The sequence below is a fragment of the Poecile atricapillus genome, chromosome 5 (genome assembly GCF_030490865.1).
Source record: "Poecile atricapillus isolate bPoeAtr1 chromosome 5, bPoeAtr1.hap1, whole genome shotgun sequence".
Taxonomy (NCBI): Eukaryota; Metazoa; Chordata; class Aves; order Passeriformes; family Paridae; genus Poecile; species Poecile atricapillus.
The window spans coordinates 38647812-38659934 of record NC_081253.1 but is presented as its reverse complement, the minus strand read 5'-3'; the positions used below and the strand labels follow the sequence as shown (position 1 = coordinate 38659934).

General features: G+C 53.3%; 1 protein-coding gene across 1 annotated transcript; it reads right to left on the bottom strand.

Moving 5' to 3' along the window:
* Window positions 1-3716: 3716 nt before the first annotated feature.
* Window positions 3717-6004, bottom strand: GBX2 (gastrulation brain homeobox 2). The gene is made up of 2 exons (XM_058839961.1): window positions 5319-6004; window positions 3717-4988 (listed from the first exon to the last, which is right to left on the bottom strand). Exons 1-2 carry the CDS (start codon window positions 5827-5829, stop codon window positions 4465-4467), a joined length of 1035 nt encoding a protein of 344 aa, XP_058695944.1. The 5' UTR covers window positions 5830-6004; the 3' UTR covers window positions 3717-4464.
* Window positions 6005-12123: the final 6119 nt, after the last annotated feature.

The following is a 12123-nucleotide window of genomic DNA, read 5'->3' as shown; positions in this document are numbered from 1 at the left end:
CCCCTTTTCCGCGTGGTTTTAGGGATTTGACTCCATCTCCTGCCAGAGCTGGCAGTCAGGGCACCGAGGAAACGCCGCCTTTTGATTCGGAGCCGAGATTCTGGGAGATGAAACAGAGCTGTAAAATCCACGTGGCTCCATTAAAAATAAATAAATAAAAATTAAATAAATAAAAAACCCAACAAACCAAGAAAACAAAAGTAACCTCCATCCCTCCATCCTTCCTTCCTTTCTCCATCAGGCCTGCTCGGAAGGGAGCCCTGGGGCTTCTCCTTCTTCCCAGGCTGAGCCCTGGGGAAAGTTGGGCGAGTAAGTTGGAGGGAGGGCGGCACAGATCGATTGGCGAGTTTAATAGGATCAGGTCAGTGTAATCCTGTTTCAGCCATTGTCATTCAGGCAGCCAAGGAGACCTCAAACTATAGGGGAAGGGGCTTTTAAAACCTCAGCGGTGCTGCCACAAAGCCAGAGGCTGGGGCCGGGACAAAAGCGGGAGAGAGGATGAAGTGGCTTGAAATAAATAGATTAAGGCTCTCTATGGTCCAGGCGTAGCGGGAGGGAGAAAAGAGCAAGCGAGGGGCGGGAGAGCATCCCGAGGGGACGGGAGGGGCCGGGAAGGAGCCGGCACCCAGGGGGGCCGGGGGGTGGCCGGGCACAGCGTCCCCTCCCGGGGCCAGCGCCTCCCCTGCCCGCGGTCCCGGGGCTCGGGATGAGCGATCCATTTTTATGGCGCGATTTATAATTCATACAGGTTGTCTTGGCGCATATGGTGTTGCTTTTGTGTCTCGGGGTGCCGGGGGCTCTCTGGCGGTGCCGGCCCCATCGCGCTCCGAGAGGGACACGGGGGAGCCGGGGAGGGGGGGACGCGACCTCGGGGGACACCCCAGGGCTGGGGGGCTCTTCCGACGGCAAATCCCACCCGTCGGGGGACGGGGAGGACGCTCAGCCCCTCGGGAGGGCATTCCCAAGGGAGTGCAGACCCCCTGGCCCCTCTCTGGGGGTGTTGGGGTCAGCCCCGCTCCGGGGGATGCTCGGGCCCCGCTCGGGCACGGGGAGCTCCTCGTCACATCCCCGGGACCAGCAGGAACAGGTAAAAGGCACAAAAATCCTCAGCCCGAGCAGGTAAAAGGCACAAAAATCCTCAGCCCGAGCAGGTAAAAGGCACAAAAAGCCCCAGCTCGGCCCGTCCCGGCTGCAAGAATGAACCCAATTAAAGCAATGCGAACAGAAGCGGGGCCGGGCTGAGTTTGCGGGGTCTCTGCGGGGACTTTGCCGGGTCACTGCGGCCGGAGGGTGACGGAGGGGGGGATTTAAAGGCGCTGATGTCTTATTTAAACATCGAGGCAGCGCCATCCCAGCCCCGCCGAGGGGTCCCCTCCTCCGGCCGCCGCATCCCGGGGCTGCCGAGCCTTAAAAAGCCGCATTTGTGGATTAATCTAAAGCCGGGTTTTGCTGAACCCGCCGGGGGTGAGCAGGAGAGGAGCGGGCGGTTCTCCATCCCCTCCGACTTTGGGTTCGCCGGCATCGCTCCCCGAGCAGCGCAATTATTTGATCTGCAGATGTAAGAGGAATTTATTGTAACAACAAATATAGTGATGTCAAAACCCAACCTTGGATTAAAGCCGGCAGCCAAAGGGGAAGTGTATTAATTTCAAACAGCATCAGAGGCCAGTACCTATTAGGACGAGCTATTCTTCAGGCCCCCCCATCAGAATTAATCATTGGGAGTTAATTTGAAGCTCAGACAAGTTGCTGTTAATTTAGTGCAGGGAGGACGGGATGGAATAAAAAGCTGAGGTGCTGGCCGGGCCTCCTGGGTCTCATTAATCAGCGAGCTGAGACGGCCTGGCTTGATTACAATTTGCAAAAAAATTCATTAGAGCCTGGGCGATTGACAATTTTTCTCTCTGCCTGTGATGTGACTCATTAGGCAGCCAAATGAAAGCCATGATGATGGTGATGATGACAGCTATCAACCCCCTCGCTTGTTTATCTCCTTCTCCTCCGGCCCCCGGCCCGGGGCTTCCCTCCGCAGCCTCACCCGGGCCAGGGCGGGGGGAGCGGGGACCCCGACCCAGGCAGTGCCCAGGGAGGGATGCCCCGGGCTGGGGACGGGGGTGAGGAGCAGCTGCTCCTCCCTAAAATACACAACTCCCATCCCCGGGGGGGGGATTCGGGGAGGGGGCACAGCCCGAGGCTCAGCGCTGGCTGCCCCAAAGAAATCCGAGCACTTCCAGAAATTATTATTTTTGGGTTTTTTGTTGTTTTTTTTTTTTTTAGCAGCAGCAGCTCCGGGGGTGGCCCGGGGTGTTTTTGTCCCACGCGTGTCCCGCGGCTCCCGGCGAACCCCCCCGCGCACACCAAACCCAAAAATATTCTCATCGTTAGTAGCAATATTCCGAGTTTTTTTTAAGCAGAAAAAGCTGGAACTGCGCGTGTTTTTCTCGTAGGGGCTGTGCCTTTTTGGGGAGCGGCTGGTGGGGATTGGGGACCCCCCCGGCACCGCCGCCGACCCCCTCCGACCCAAACAAAATAATATTAACAACATTAATTATCATAATTATAATAAATAAACGACGAAGAGCGAGCGATGTGACCCGGCCGAGCCTGGGAGCCTGTCCCGGGACCGAATGACCCCTCCGGTTTAATTATTTGATTTTAATAGGATTCCCCCCCTCCCCACACACACAGACCCTCCCCCCCCCCCCCCGCACTGCGCTCCGTTTTCCTCGGGAAAATTTCATTTTCAATTCCAAATCGCCGCCAATGTCACGGTGGCACCGGCACGGATGGAGCCGGGATGCGGATAATGGGGATGGGAAAAAAAAAAAAAAAAAAAAAAAAAAGAGAAAAAAAAAAAAGGAGGGATGAAAAGGATGCGGGAAGGGAAGGGGGGGACGCGGGACCCTCCGGCCCCGACCCCTCCCCACCCCCCGCTCCGGCCCCGACGCAACGAGAACGGGAGCGGGGCTGGGGAGGAGCGGGGCACCCCCAAAAACGGGGCTGGGGGAGCGGCAGGACCCCCAAAAACGGGGCTGGGGGAGGCGGCACCCCCCGCAAAACACGGGGCTGGGGGGCTCTGGACCCCCAAACAGGGGCTGGGAATCCGCGGATGCTGGGGCAGGATGCGGGGGTGCTCCTGCCCCCCAACCCCGCGGCCATCCCCGTTTAATCACAGCTAAACAGCTTTTTTTTTTCTTTTTTTTTTCCTTTTTTTTCCCCAGCTTTTTCATCCCTCAAATAAAGAGGAAAAATGAAAAAAAAAAACAACAAAACAGAGAAAGTTTTCCACCCGGCTCCCCCCTCCCCGGCAATAAACGTGGCTTCGCAAAAGGAAAAAACAAAACCAAAACACAACAAAAAAAACAACAAAAACACGGGCGAGAGCAGCATCGCTCCGGCAGCGCAGGAGGGGAAAAGAAAATCAGCTCAACGCCAAATCCTGGACAGAACAGCCGGGAGCTGGAGGGCTTTTTTGTTTTTTGGCTTTTTTTTTTTAAAGTCTTTTTTGTTTCTTTGTCGGTTTTTATTCACAAGACTTAGTTTGCTTTTAAATTTTCATAACTTATAAGGAAATAAGCTACATTGAAATAAATTAAACACAATAGTGAAGATCGTGCTGCTTTTTCTTTTTTTTTTTCTTTTTTTTTTTTTTTTTGCCTTTTTCCCCCCCTCCCTCTGTTTCTCTCCTTTAAACATGGCTTGGTAGAATAGGCAAATCGACAGAAAGCCAGGCAAAAAAAAAAAAAAAATTAAAAAAAATTAGATTTTAAAACTCATTCCCCAGTGCCTGCCACTCAGCCATCGGCAATAAAACCAAACAATAAAAAAAAAAAGGCATGAAATGAAACTCTGAGTTTTCTTTCGGGTTTCTTTTTTTTGTTCGTTTGTTTGTTCTCTCGTCTTTTTTGTTGTTTTTCTTTTACCTTTCGCCCCCGAATAAGAAAGAAAAGCCCAAAGATGGGTTAAAGGCGCCGCGGGTTTCGCTGGGGATGCTCCAGCGCCGGCTCCGCATCCGCCGCGCCAGCCAAGGGTGTCCAAAGCGGGGCAGCCTCGCAATAAATATCTGTGTGTGTGTGGGAGGGGTGTGTGGGGGTCTCTTCCAGCCTGGGCTATCCCTGCTCCGAACCCAAACAGTTTCCAAGCCTCTTCCCTCGGCGGCCAGTGGAAAGTTTCGCTTTAAAGTTCGCTCGTGGTGGGGATTTGCCATGCGCTCGCCAGGGGTTTTGTTTGATTTTCGCGTTGGTTTAGGTTTGGTGGGGTTTTTTTTTTGGTGGTGCGTTTTGTCGTGGTTGTCGTTGTTGGGGGTTTTGGGGTTTGTTTCTTTTTATTTTGTTTTTGCTTCTCTCCATTCTGTTTTTATTCGGGTGGGTCGCCTTCAAACCCCGGGTTGGAAACTTTTTTCCCATTTAAAAAAAAAAAGACCCTTGTGGCTGTGAGCGTAGGAGGAGGAGGAGGAGGGAGAGATCAGGGTCGGGCTTGCTCCAGCTGCTGGTGCTGACTCCTGATCGCGAACCTGCTGACGTGCACCGGGATGGGCACCACGATCTTGGGGTTTCGGGAAGGTTCCCCTGTCTTGGAGTTGGCGTTGCCCGCCTTGACCCGTTTCCATTTGGCCCGCCTGTTCTGGAACCAGATTTTCACCTGCACCTCGCTGAGTTTGAGGGCGTGAGCGATCTGGGACCTCTCTGTCAGGGACAGGTACTTTTTGCAGTGAAACTCCTTCTCCAGCTCCAGCAGCTGCTCGCTGGTGAAGGCTGTTCGCCTCCGCCGGTTTTTGCCCGTGGAGGTGGTGTTGGCGGAATTGGGGGGGTTCTGGGGGTTTTCCTCCAGCGCGTTGCCAGAGTCCTCTTCCTTGTGAGCAGCCTGGCCGGGGATGTTGTCGTCCGAGCTATAATCGAGATCGCTGTCCATGGAGAAACTTTCCTCCTTGCCTTTCGCGTCCTCCTCTGCTTTGGGATCCTCCTTGCCCTGGCCCCGGAGAGCCCCGGCTGGGAAGGAAGCAGAGGCCTCTCGTTAGCATCCCGCACCCTCCGAGCCGCGGCGCCCCCGGCCCTGCGGTTCCAGCACCCCAAAATTGATGGCTCAGGGGATTTTTTTTAAAAAAATTTAATTTTAATTTATTTATTTTTATTTTTTTTTTTTGCCGGAGCATCTTTGGGTCGCGTTGATTTTGTCGAGAGCTTCCCGAGCGGCGGCGGCGGCGGGAGCTCAGCCCTTCCCTTCCCCTCGGAGCCCCCCGGGGCCAGCCCCGTCTCCTCCCGGGGCTTTCCCCCGCATCTCCCGACCCCCCCCCATCCCGGGCAGCGGCGCTCACTCACCGAGGGAAGCCTGGACGGCGTCGGCGGCGGGGAAGGGCAGGAGCGCCCCGTCCTTGCCCAGGAAGCCTTTCCCATCCTCGCCGCCGCCGTCCGGGGGGATCCCCTCGGCTTTCTCGAAGTTCCCGGGGGGCGCGAACTTCCTGGCGGCCTCCTGGTGCTGCGGGGAGGCGGGGAAGGTGCCGGGCAGCGTGGCCATGAGCGTGGAGGTGAGCGCCATGCCCTGTGCCAGGCTGGAGCAGAAGCCGGAGGGCAGGCTGGGCAGCTGGTGGTGGTGCGGGTGCGCGGGGGGCAGCGCGGGGGGCAGCGCTCCCTGCGGCAGCGCGGGCGGCGGCGGCGGCGGCGGCGGCAGCACCACGGGCCGGTAGGGCATGAACATGGGGTAGCCGGTGTACACGAAGTGCCCGGGGGCGGGCGGAGGGGGGCTGCCGATCAGCGAGTCGATGCTGAAGGCCGTGCTGCTTCCCAGCGGGCGCTGCATCATCATCAGCGAGGGCTGGAAAGCCGCGCTCATGCCGGAGCGGCGGCGGGAGCGAGCGAGCGAGCGAGCACCTTCCTCCTCCTCCTCTTCCTCCTCCTCCTGCTGCTGCTCGGCGGCGGCGGCGGCGGCGGCGTCCTCGCTGCCCTCAGCGCGGGGCAGAGCCGGGGCGGAGCGGGGCCGAGGCCCGAGAGCTCGGCGGCCGGGCGCACATCGGGGCCGCCCCGCCCGCGCCCTGCGCCCCCGCGGAGCCGCCGCCGCCGCTCTGCCCGCCCGCGCTCCCCCGCGCCCATTCACATTTTGGCCGCCTGGGAACCCGGCCCGCCCCACGTGGCCGCCGCCGCCGCCGCTCATTGGCCGAGACGGGGAAAGGGGCGGGGCCACGCGCCGAGGCCACGCCCCGCAGCCCCCGCCCCATTCACGGCGCCCCGGACGGGGCGACCCACGCGTGATCCCCGTGCGGTGCCCGCGGAGCCCCGAACAGCCCTTTCCCCCCGAGCCTGCTCCTCTCCTCCGTGTTTTCTAAATGCACGCTCCCCCTCTCTTTTTTCCCCCCCTCCCTTCTTTATTTTCCCCCCTGCTTTTTTTTTTTTTTTTTCCCCCCTTTTTTCCCCTTCTTTTTCTCTACTTCTTCTTCTTTTTTTTTTTTTTTTTGAAAAGCCCCCAAATAGGCTCCATGTGGTTCTGGGTAAAGTCAGCCCCTGGCTTGGCTTTGAAATTGCTTCTGCAATTATGTAAAAGAGCCATTCAGCAACACGGCGGAATTAAAAGCGATGGAGGGGCTGCTCCCTTTTCTCCGGCGAGCTTCTCATGTTGGCCGGCTCAAAGCCTTTTCCAACACGATGTCTTTGGCGAGGACAAAAGCTGGAACAAAAAAAAAAAAAAAAAAAAAAAAGGGGAAAAAGAGAAAAAAAAAAAAAAGCCCCCAAACTTGTAAATTGAACGTCAAGGGAACTTTACACAATTTCAAAGGCCATAAATAATGATAAAGGGACCAGGCGAAGAGGCAAACCCAGGCAATTAATGGAGGTTCCCAAGCAAAGATCAAGTGGTTTGGAAAATAAAATTAAATAAAAAAAAAAAAAAAAAGAAAAAAAAGAAAAAAAAGAAAAAAAAGAAAAAAAAAAAGGAGAGGGGGAAAAAAAAAAGGAAAGGAGGGGAATTGACTGGGGGTGAGATCCCTCCTGCCTTTGGGAAGTTGAAGTCTTCCTGGGACAATGGTGCTGGCTGTGCCCCTGGGCTTGGCTTTGGGGGGGTACTGCAGACAAACCCTGCCTCAAAGTGGCCTTTGGCCGGGGGGAGCGTCCCCCAAAACCCGAGGATCCGCAGGAGATCTCGCTTCTGCCTGGCCTGAAGCTCTTAATGAGCCGCCGCTCGTTGCCAGCTAATTGGTGCCCGTGTTTTCCAGGGGAGGATGGCACATGCGGGCCCGTGCTGGGTGCCAGGACCGTGCTCTGTCCCCCAAATCCGACCTCTCTTGGCCTCACACCCGGCAGACCCCCAAAACTCCGCTCATTCCCCAGAACCTCCCTCTCCACAAGCTTTTACCTCCCCAAAAAGGAGCCCTGTGGGATTGGGGTCCCAACCTCCCCCCCAGCCCTCGGCGAGCGGCATTTTCAGCGCGCCCCCTCCCCAAAATACCCTTTCCCTGCTAATTCCCACTCGCAGAGCTCGCTGTGTTCCCGATCGGGGGCTGGGAGCTGCCCCCCGCCCGTGCCCGGATATCTGGGTCAGTTTATCCCCCAGCCACCATCTGAAAACGTTCTTTTCTCGGCAGAAACAATTACAGGGGAGGGGGGCAGCTTATTACTTTTGGGTCTCGGCGCACTTTTCGCTGCCCATCATCCCCGGCTGGATGCAGTTTTTGGGGTGCTGAGCGCTGTTGGTCCCCCGCAGCAGGGATTTTGGGCTTTCCCCGGCTGGAGGAAGGATTTTTCCCGGAGGTGCTGCCCGGGGGGGTGGATGGCTCTGGAAGCAGCTGCCGCTGGGGATGGGGAGGGGGGGGTTGTGTGATGTGTGTGCACAAACACTTTTGGGGCCCATCTCCGACTTCAAGGGACTGGGAAAAGTTTACTTATCCAGCTCATTTCCATATGTCCTGGCTCCGTCTTGCGGAGGCCACCATATGTGCAGCAGCGCGGCGCTCGGGATTCTTCCCAGCCCCGGAGAGGGTGGGATTTTCCCCGTGGATTCTTCGTGGCCGCTGTTCCTCTCCCGTATTTCTCCCTTTCCCCCTTTTCCCGTGCTCCAGCAGGCGATCGCAGCCTTCTCCTGCCTCCCTCCCCTTCTTGTGCAGCACGGACGGAACCGAGTTAAACCCAAAATCCCTCCAGCATCATTCCCAAACCGAGCGGACGGGGAGCAAAGTGAGCCAAAAGGGGGAAAAAATTTTAAAATCCCTTTTTTTTTTTGTTTTTTTTTTTTCAGGAAAACCCTTCTGGATTGCGGGAAGGGCAGAGATAATTAGGCACGGTAATCCGGCGGGGCATGGAAATGTGTACCAACACCCCGCTCCTGCAGCTGTTTTTATTGTCAGCCCCCTTCAAAATTTGCCCACAAACAAGTGCCTTTGCAGGACGGGAGTATTATTTCGGGCAAGAATGGGCTTTTTGTTCGGCACATAATTAGCTGATTTTTCTCCCGGAGGGGATAAAGAAAAAAAACCCAACCCCCCCAAAAAAACCCCCTGTGCGATCCCTGATTGTGGCAGGAGCAAGCGGAGCGTGATCGCGCCTGGGAAGCGGAACAGGAACGAGGGGAGCCCCACGGAGGGACCCCCACACCTCAAGAGCCGTTCCCAGGGGGGCTAAACCTGGAGATCTCGTGGAAATCAAAGCTCCAGAGGGTCAGGATTGGTGAGGGGAGCAGCTTTCCCCCCTCGGCTGGAGCCGGTTTGAGATGTCACCCGGAGCGGGGAGTGCTGAGGAGCAGGTGGCTTCTGGCAGCTTCTGTCCCCAAAAAACCTCAGCAGGGGAGGAGGAGCAGGGATGCTGGGGCAGGTTTTGTAGGGTGGGTGTGACTCTGGGTTAAAGAACTCCCCAGATCAAGGCAGGGAGGGGACGCATCATTCCGGAGCGAGGGACAGAAAGGAGCAGTGAAGGAAGGCTGGGATGCGCTCCAGCCCTTCCAGGTGGGAATCCACAGGGCACAGCATCCCTCCAGCTGGGCCTGGGAGCTGCTTCGGGCACCTCCAGGCTGGATTCCTTCGGGATCGGTGCCCATCCTCCCAGAGGGGACAGCTCTGATTTCCAGCAGCCCATAAAAGCCAGTGACTTTCTCCAAAGAAAAAACTCAGCCTTCCCCAGGCTCTCTCGAGCTAATTCTTGCATTTACCGGGGAAATTTTAATTACGTGGGAAACGTCACGGAAATCGCCTCACCCTGCAGTGCTTTTAAAGTCTTTTTTATTTTCTTTCTAGGAAAGGGTGGTGAGACCCTGAGCAGAGTTACCCCCCCCCCCCCAAAAAAAAAGATAATAAAAATCAGTGAGTTCTTAATGATGCAGGCATCAGGTGCGAGCCCAAATCAGGGATGCAGCCGGGGGGAAGGGGGAGACAGTTCCGTGCATGGCTCCAGCATTTTGGGAGGTGTGGGAAGGCAGGGTTTGCCCCCTGGCTGTGCACCGAGGGATGCACCCCCCGCCCCACGCGTGCCCGAGGGGAAGCTCCTCCCTCCTCCCCCCTTCCCTTCACAGGGGGGGAAAAAGAAAAAAAAAAAAAAAAAACAAAAAAAAGCAAACAAAAAAACAATCCCCAAACCTCTCATTCGCCGCTTAATCCCATTAACTCCTTCGCGTATTCCCGTTTGAACTCCTTCCAGCCCTCCCCGGAGGATCCCCCCACTTCCACTCCACGCTTCTTTTTTTTTTTTTTTCTGTGCTTTTTAATTCTTTTTTTGTTTTTCCCCTTCCATCCTCCCTTATTCCCCCTTTTTCCTCCCTTTTCTCCTTCCTCCGCCACCGCCCTTTTAACAAACTTGAAGGTGCTCGGGATTTTCGGGTAGGGGAAAAAAAAAAAAAAAGAAGCTAAAAGGGTAAAAAAAAAAAAAAAAATAGATTAAAAAAATAAAAAAAAAAATAAAAAAATAAAAGATTGACTTCCATAATCCCAGCTCTTATCCCGAAATTCGTTCGGATAATGGGAAATTGGCTATTTCAAAAATTATTTTAAATGGAGACATATTTAAACAACCGGAGTCCGAGTATTTTAAGAGCCTTACAGGAGACCTTAATCAAACACATCGCCACGGAGAGTTTAGTAGTGACAGACCCTCTCTCATTCCCGGCTTTTTCTGGAATCGAGTTGAGAAATGCACCGGTTTAAAAAAAAAATAAATAAAATAATAAAAAAAAATTTAAAAAAATCCCGAATAAAAGTCTAAAATATTCCCAGGTCAGAGGGGCACCGTCTCATTAAAACCAGCGCGGTCCTGAAACTGCACTGCAGACATTAAAGTGCAGTATTTTTCAATTAGAGCTGACGAATTCAATCAAAATTCCATAGATTAGGATGAAATGAGGCATGGGTCATTTACAGGGGAATTTAATTGCAGAGCCATTAGACAAATAGTATATTTGCCATTCTCACATTATCCATCATTTTAGACATCAATAGAAGGAGCAGCATCTTTACTAATACAGCAGCACTTCCCAATCTCTGCCTGTAAACACTCCCTTTCCCCACAGCTCCTGATTATATCTGATTTCATTTAAAGCCATGGGGGATTATAAATGTTCCTGCAATCAGGTTCATTAGGACTTCAAAAATCTCATTTCTGATTCGTATCGCTTTGCGGATCGCCCAGCGCTTAAAAAAAAAAAAATTATATATATATATATAAATTAAATAAATAAATAGATTAAAAACTAAAAATAAAATAAAATAAAATATAAAAATTCAAACGCTGTTTCATTACCGGGGCCACTTCGGGTTTGATTATCACCCTGAGGAGCCCCTGCTCAGATGGTGAGAGGCAAGCTCGGCTTCCCACTGGGATCATCACCCCCCCTGCATCCCGGGAGGGCTCGATCCTGCTCCAGAGGATCCCCGGGTAGGGGAAAAAACACCAAACGGGACAGCAAAACCTGGTTAAAAATATTTTTCTTTAATTTTTTTATTTTATTTTTTTTTTTATTTTTTTTTCCTGTGGAAGGTGCGCATCACTCCTTAACTCTCCCCAGCTCCTCGCAATCAGAGAGGTGTGTGCAGCAGGGCGGGGAATTCCCATTATTTGGAAATTGTTTTGCAGCTGGACCATCGGGGCTTTAATACCGCAGGGTGGGAAAACGAGCAGGAGCAGCCCAACCACACACACACACACACACAAAAATAAAAAATCCTCGAGGAGAGAGAGAAGGTCCCTGACATTTTTTTCCTTAATAGCAGCTTAATATTAAACGCCTTTCATAAAACACGCACATGCAGATCTACTTAAAAAAAATAAAAGAGGGAGGAAAAATAAAGAGAAAAAGCCTTCATTTCCCCCAAATGTATGGCGTGTGCAGCGCTGTGTTAGCTGCCTCAGTAATTTAATTGGAATGAAACGTGAAAAATGTGTCATTTTTTGAAGAATTTATGCATCGCTTCCTGGAAATCTCATTGTCTTAACTAGCAGCCTACTGTGTTCTGTTTAGCAGGCATAATCGCATTTTTATGTGTCTCCGTATTAGAAGTTAATGTGACCTCCCGTCTTTAGCTGCTGGAAAATAATAATAATAATAATAACAACAACAAAAAAACCTCAACAAAACAACAACAACAACAAAACACAAAAAAACCAAAACACAAAAAAATCCCGAGCCTTTCCCCAGAACATCTGCATCAAAACAAGGAAAATAAATAAATAAATGAATATATATTTGGGATGTGTATATAGTGTATATATATATATATATATATATATATATATATATATAAACCGCCCGCCAAACTTATCAACCCCAGCCCGGAGCATCATCCCACTCGGAGCATCATCATCATCATCATCATCATCATTATCCCGCCCGGAGGATCATCAGCATCATCCCACCCGGAGCATCATCATCATCATCATCATCACCACCACCACCACCATCCCGCCCGGAGCATCATCCCGCCGCCGCCGGCAAGCCGAAGGGAGAACAGCCCCCCCCCACCCCCCTCCGCCTCCCAAAAGGCTCGGAGTGGATTTTTTTGGAGCTTTTTTTGCCTTTAAATCTCATTTTTCGGGGCGGTTTTGGGGGGTCCCGGCTGCCCCCGACGGCCGAGCAAAGGGCGCCCCCTGCCGGCCGCGGGGCGCCGCGCATTCCCCTCCCCCCCCACGCGTGTCCCCCTCCCACGGACACCCCTTGACC

Coding starts and splice junctions, on each gene's coding strand:
- GBX2 (XM_058839961.1), bottom strand. CDS start 5,829: ATGAGCGCGGCTTTCCAGCCCTCGCTGATGATGATGCAGCGCCCGCTG. Junction 4,989..5,318: donor CGCCGTCCAGGCTTCCCTCG/GTGAGTGAGCGC, acceptor CTTCCTTCCCAG/CCGGGGCTCTCCGGGGCCAG.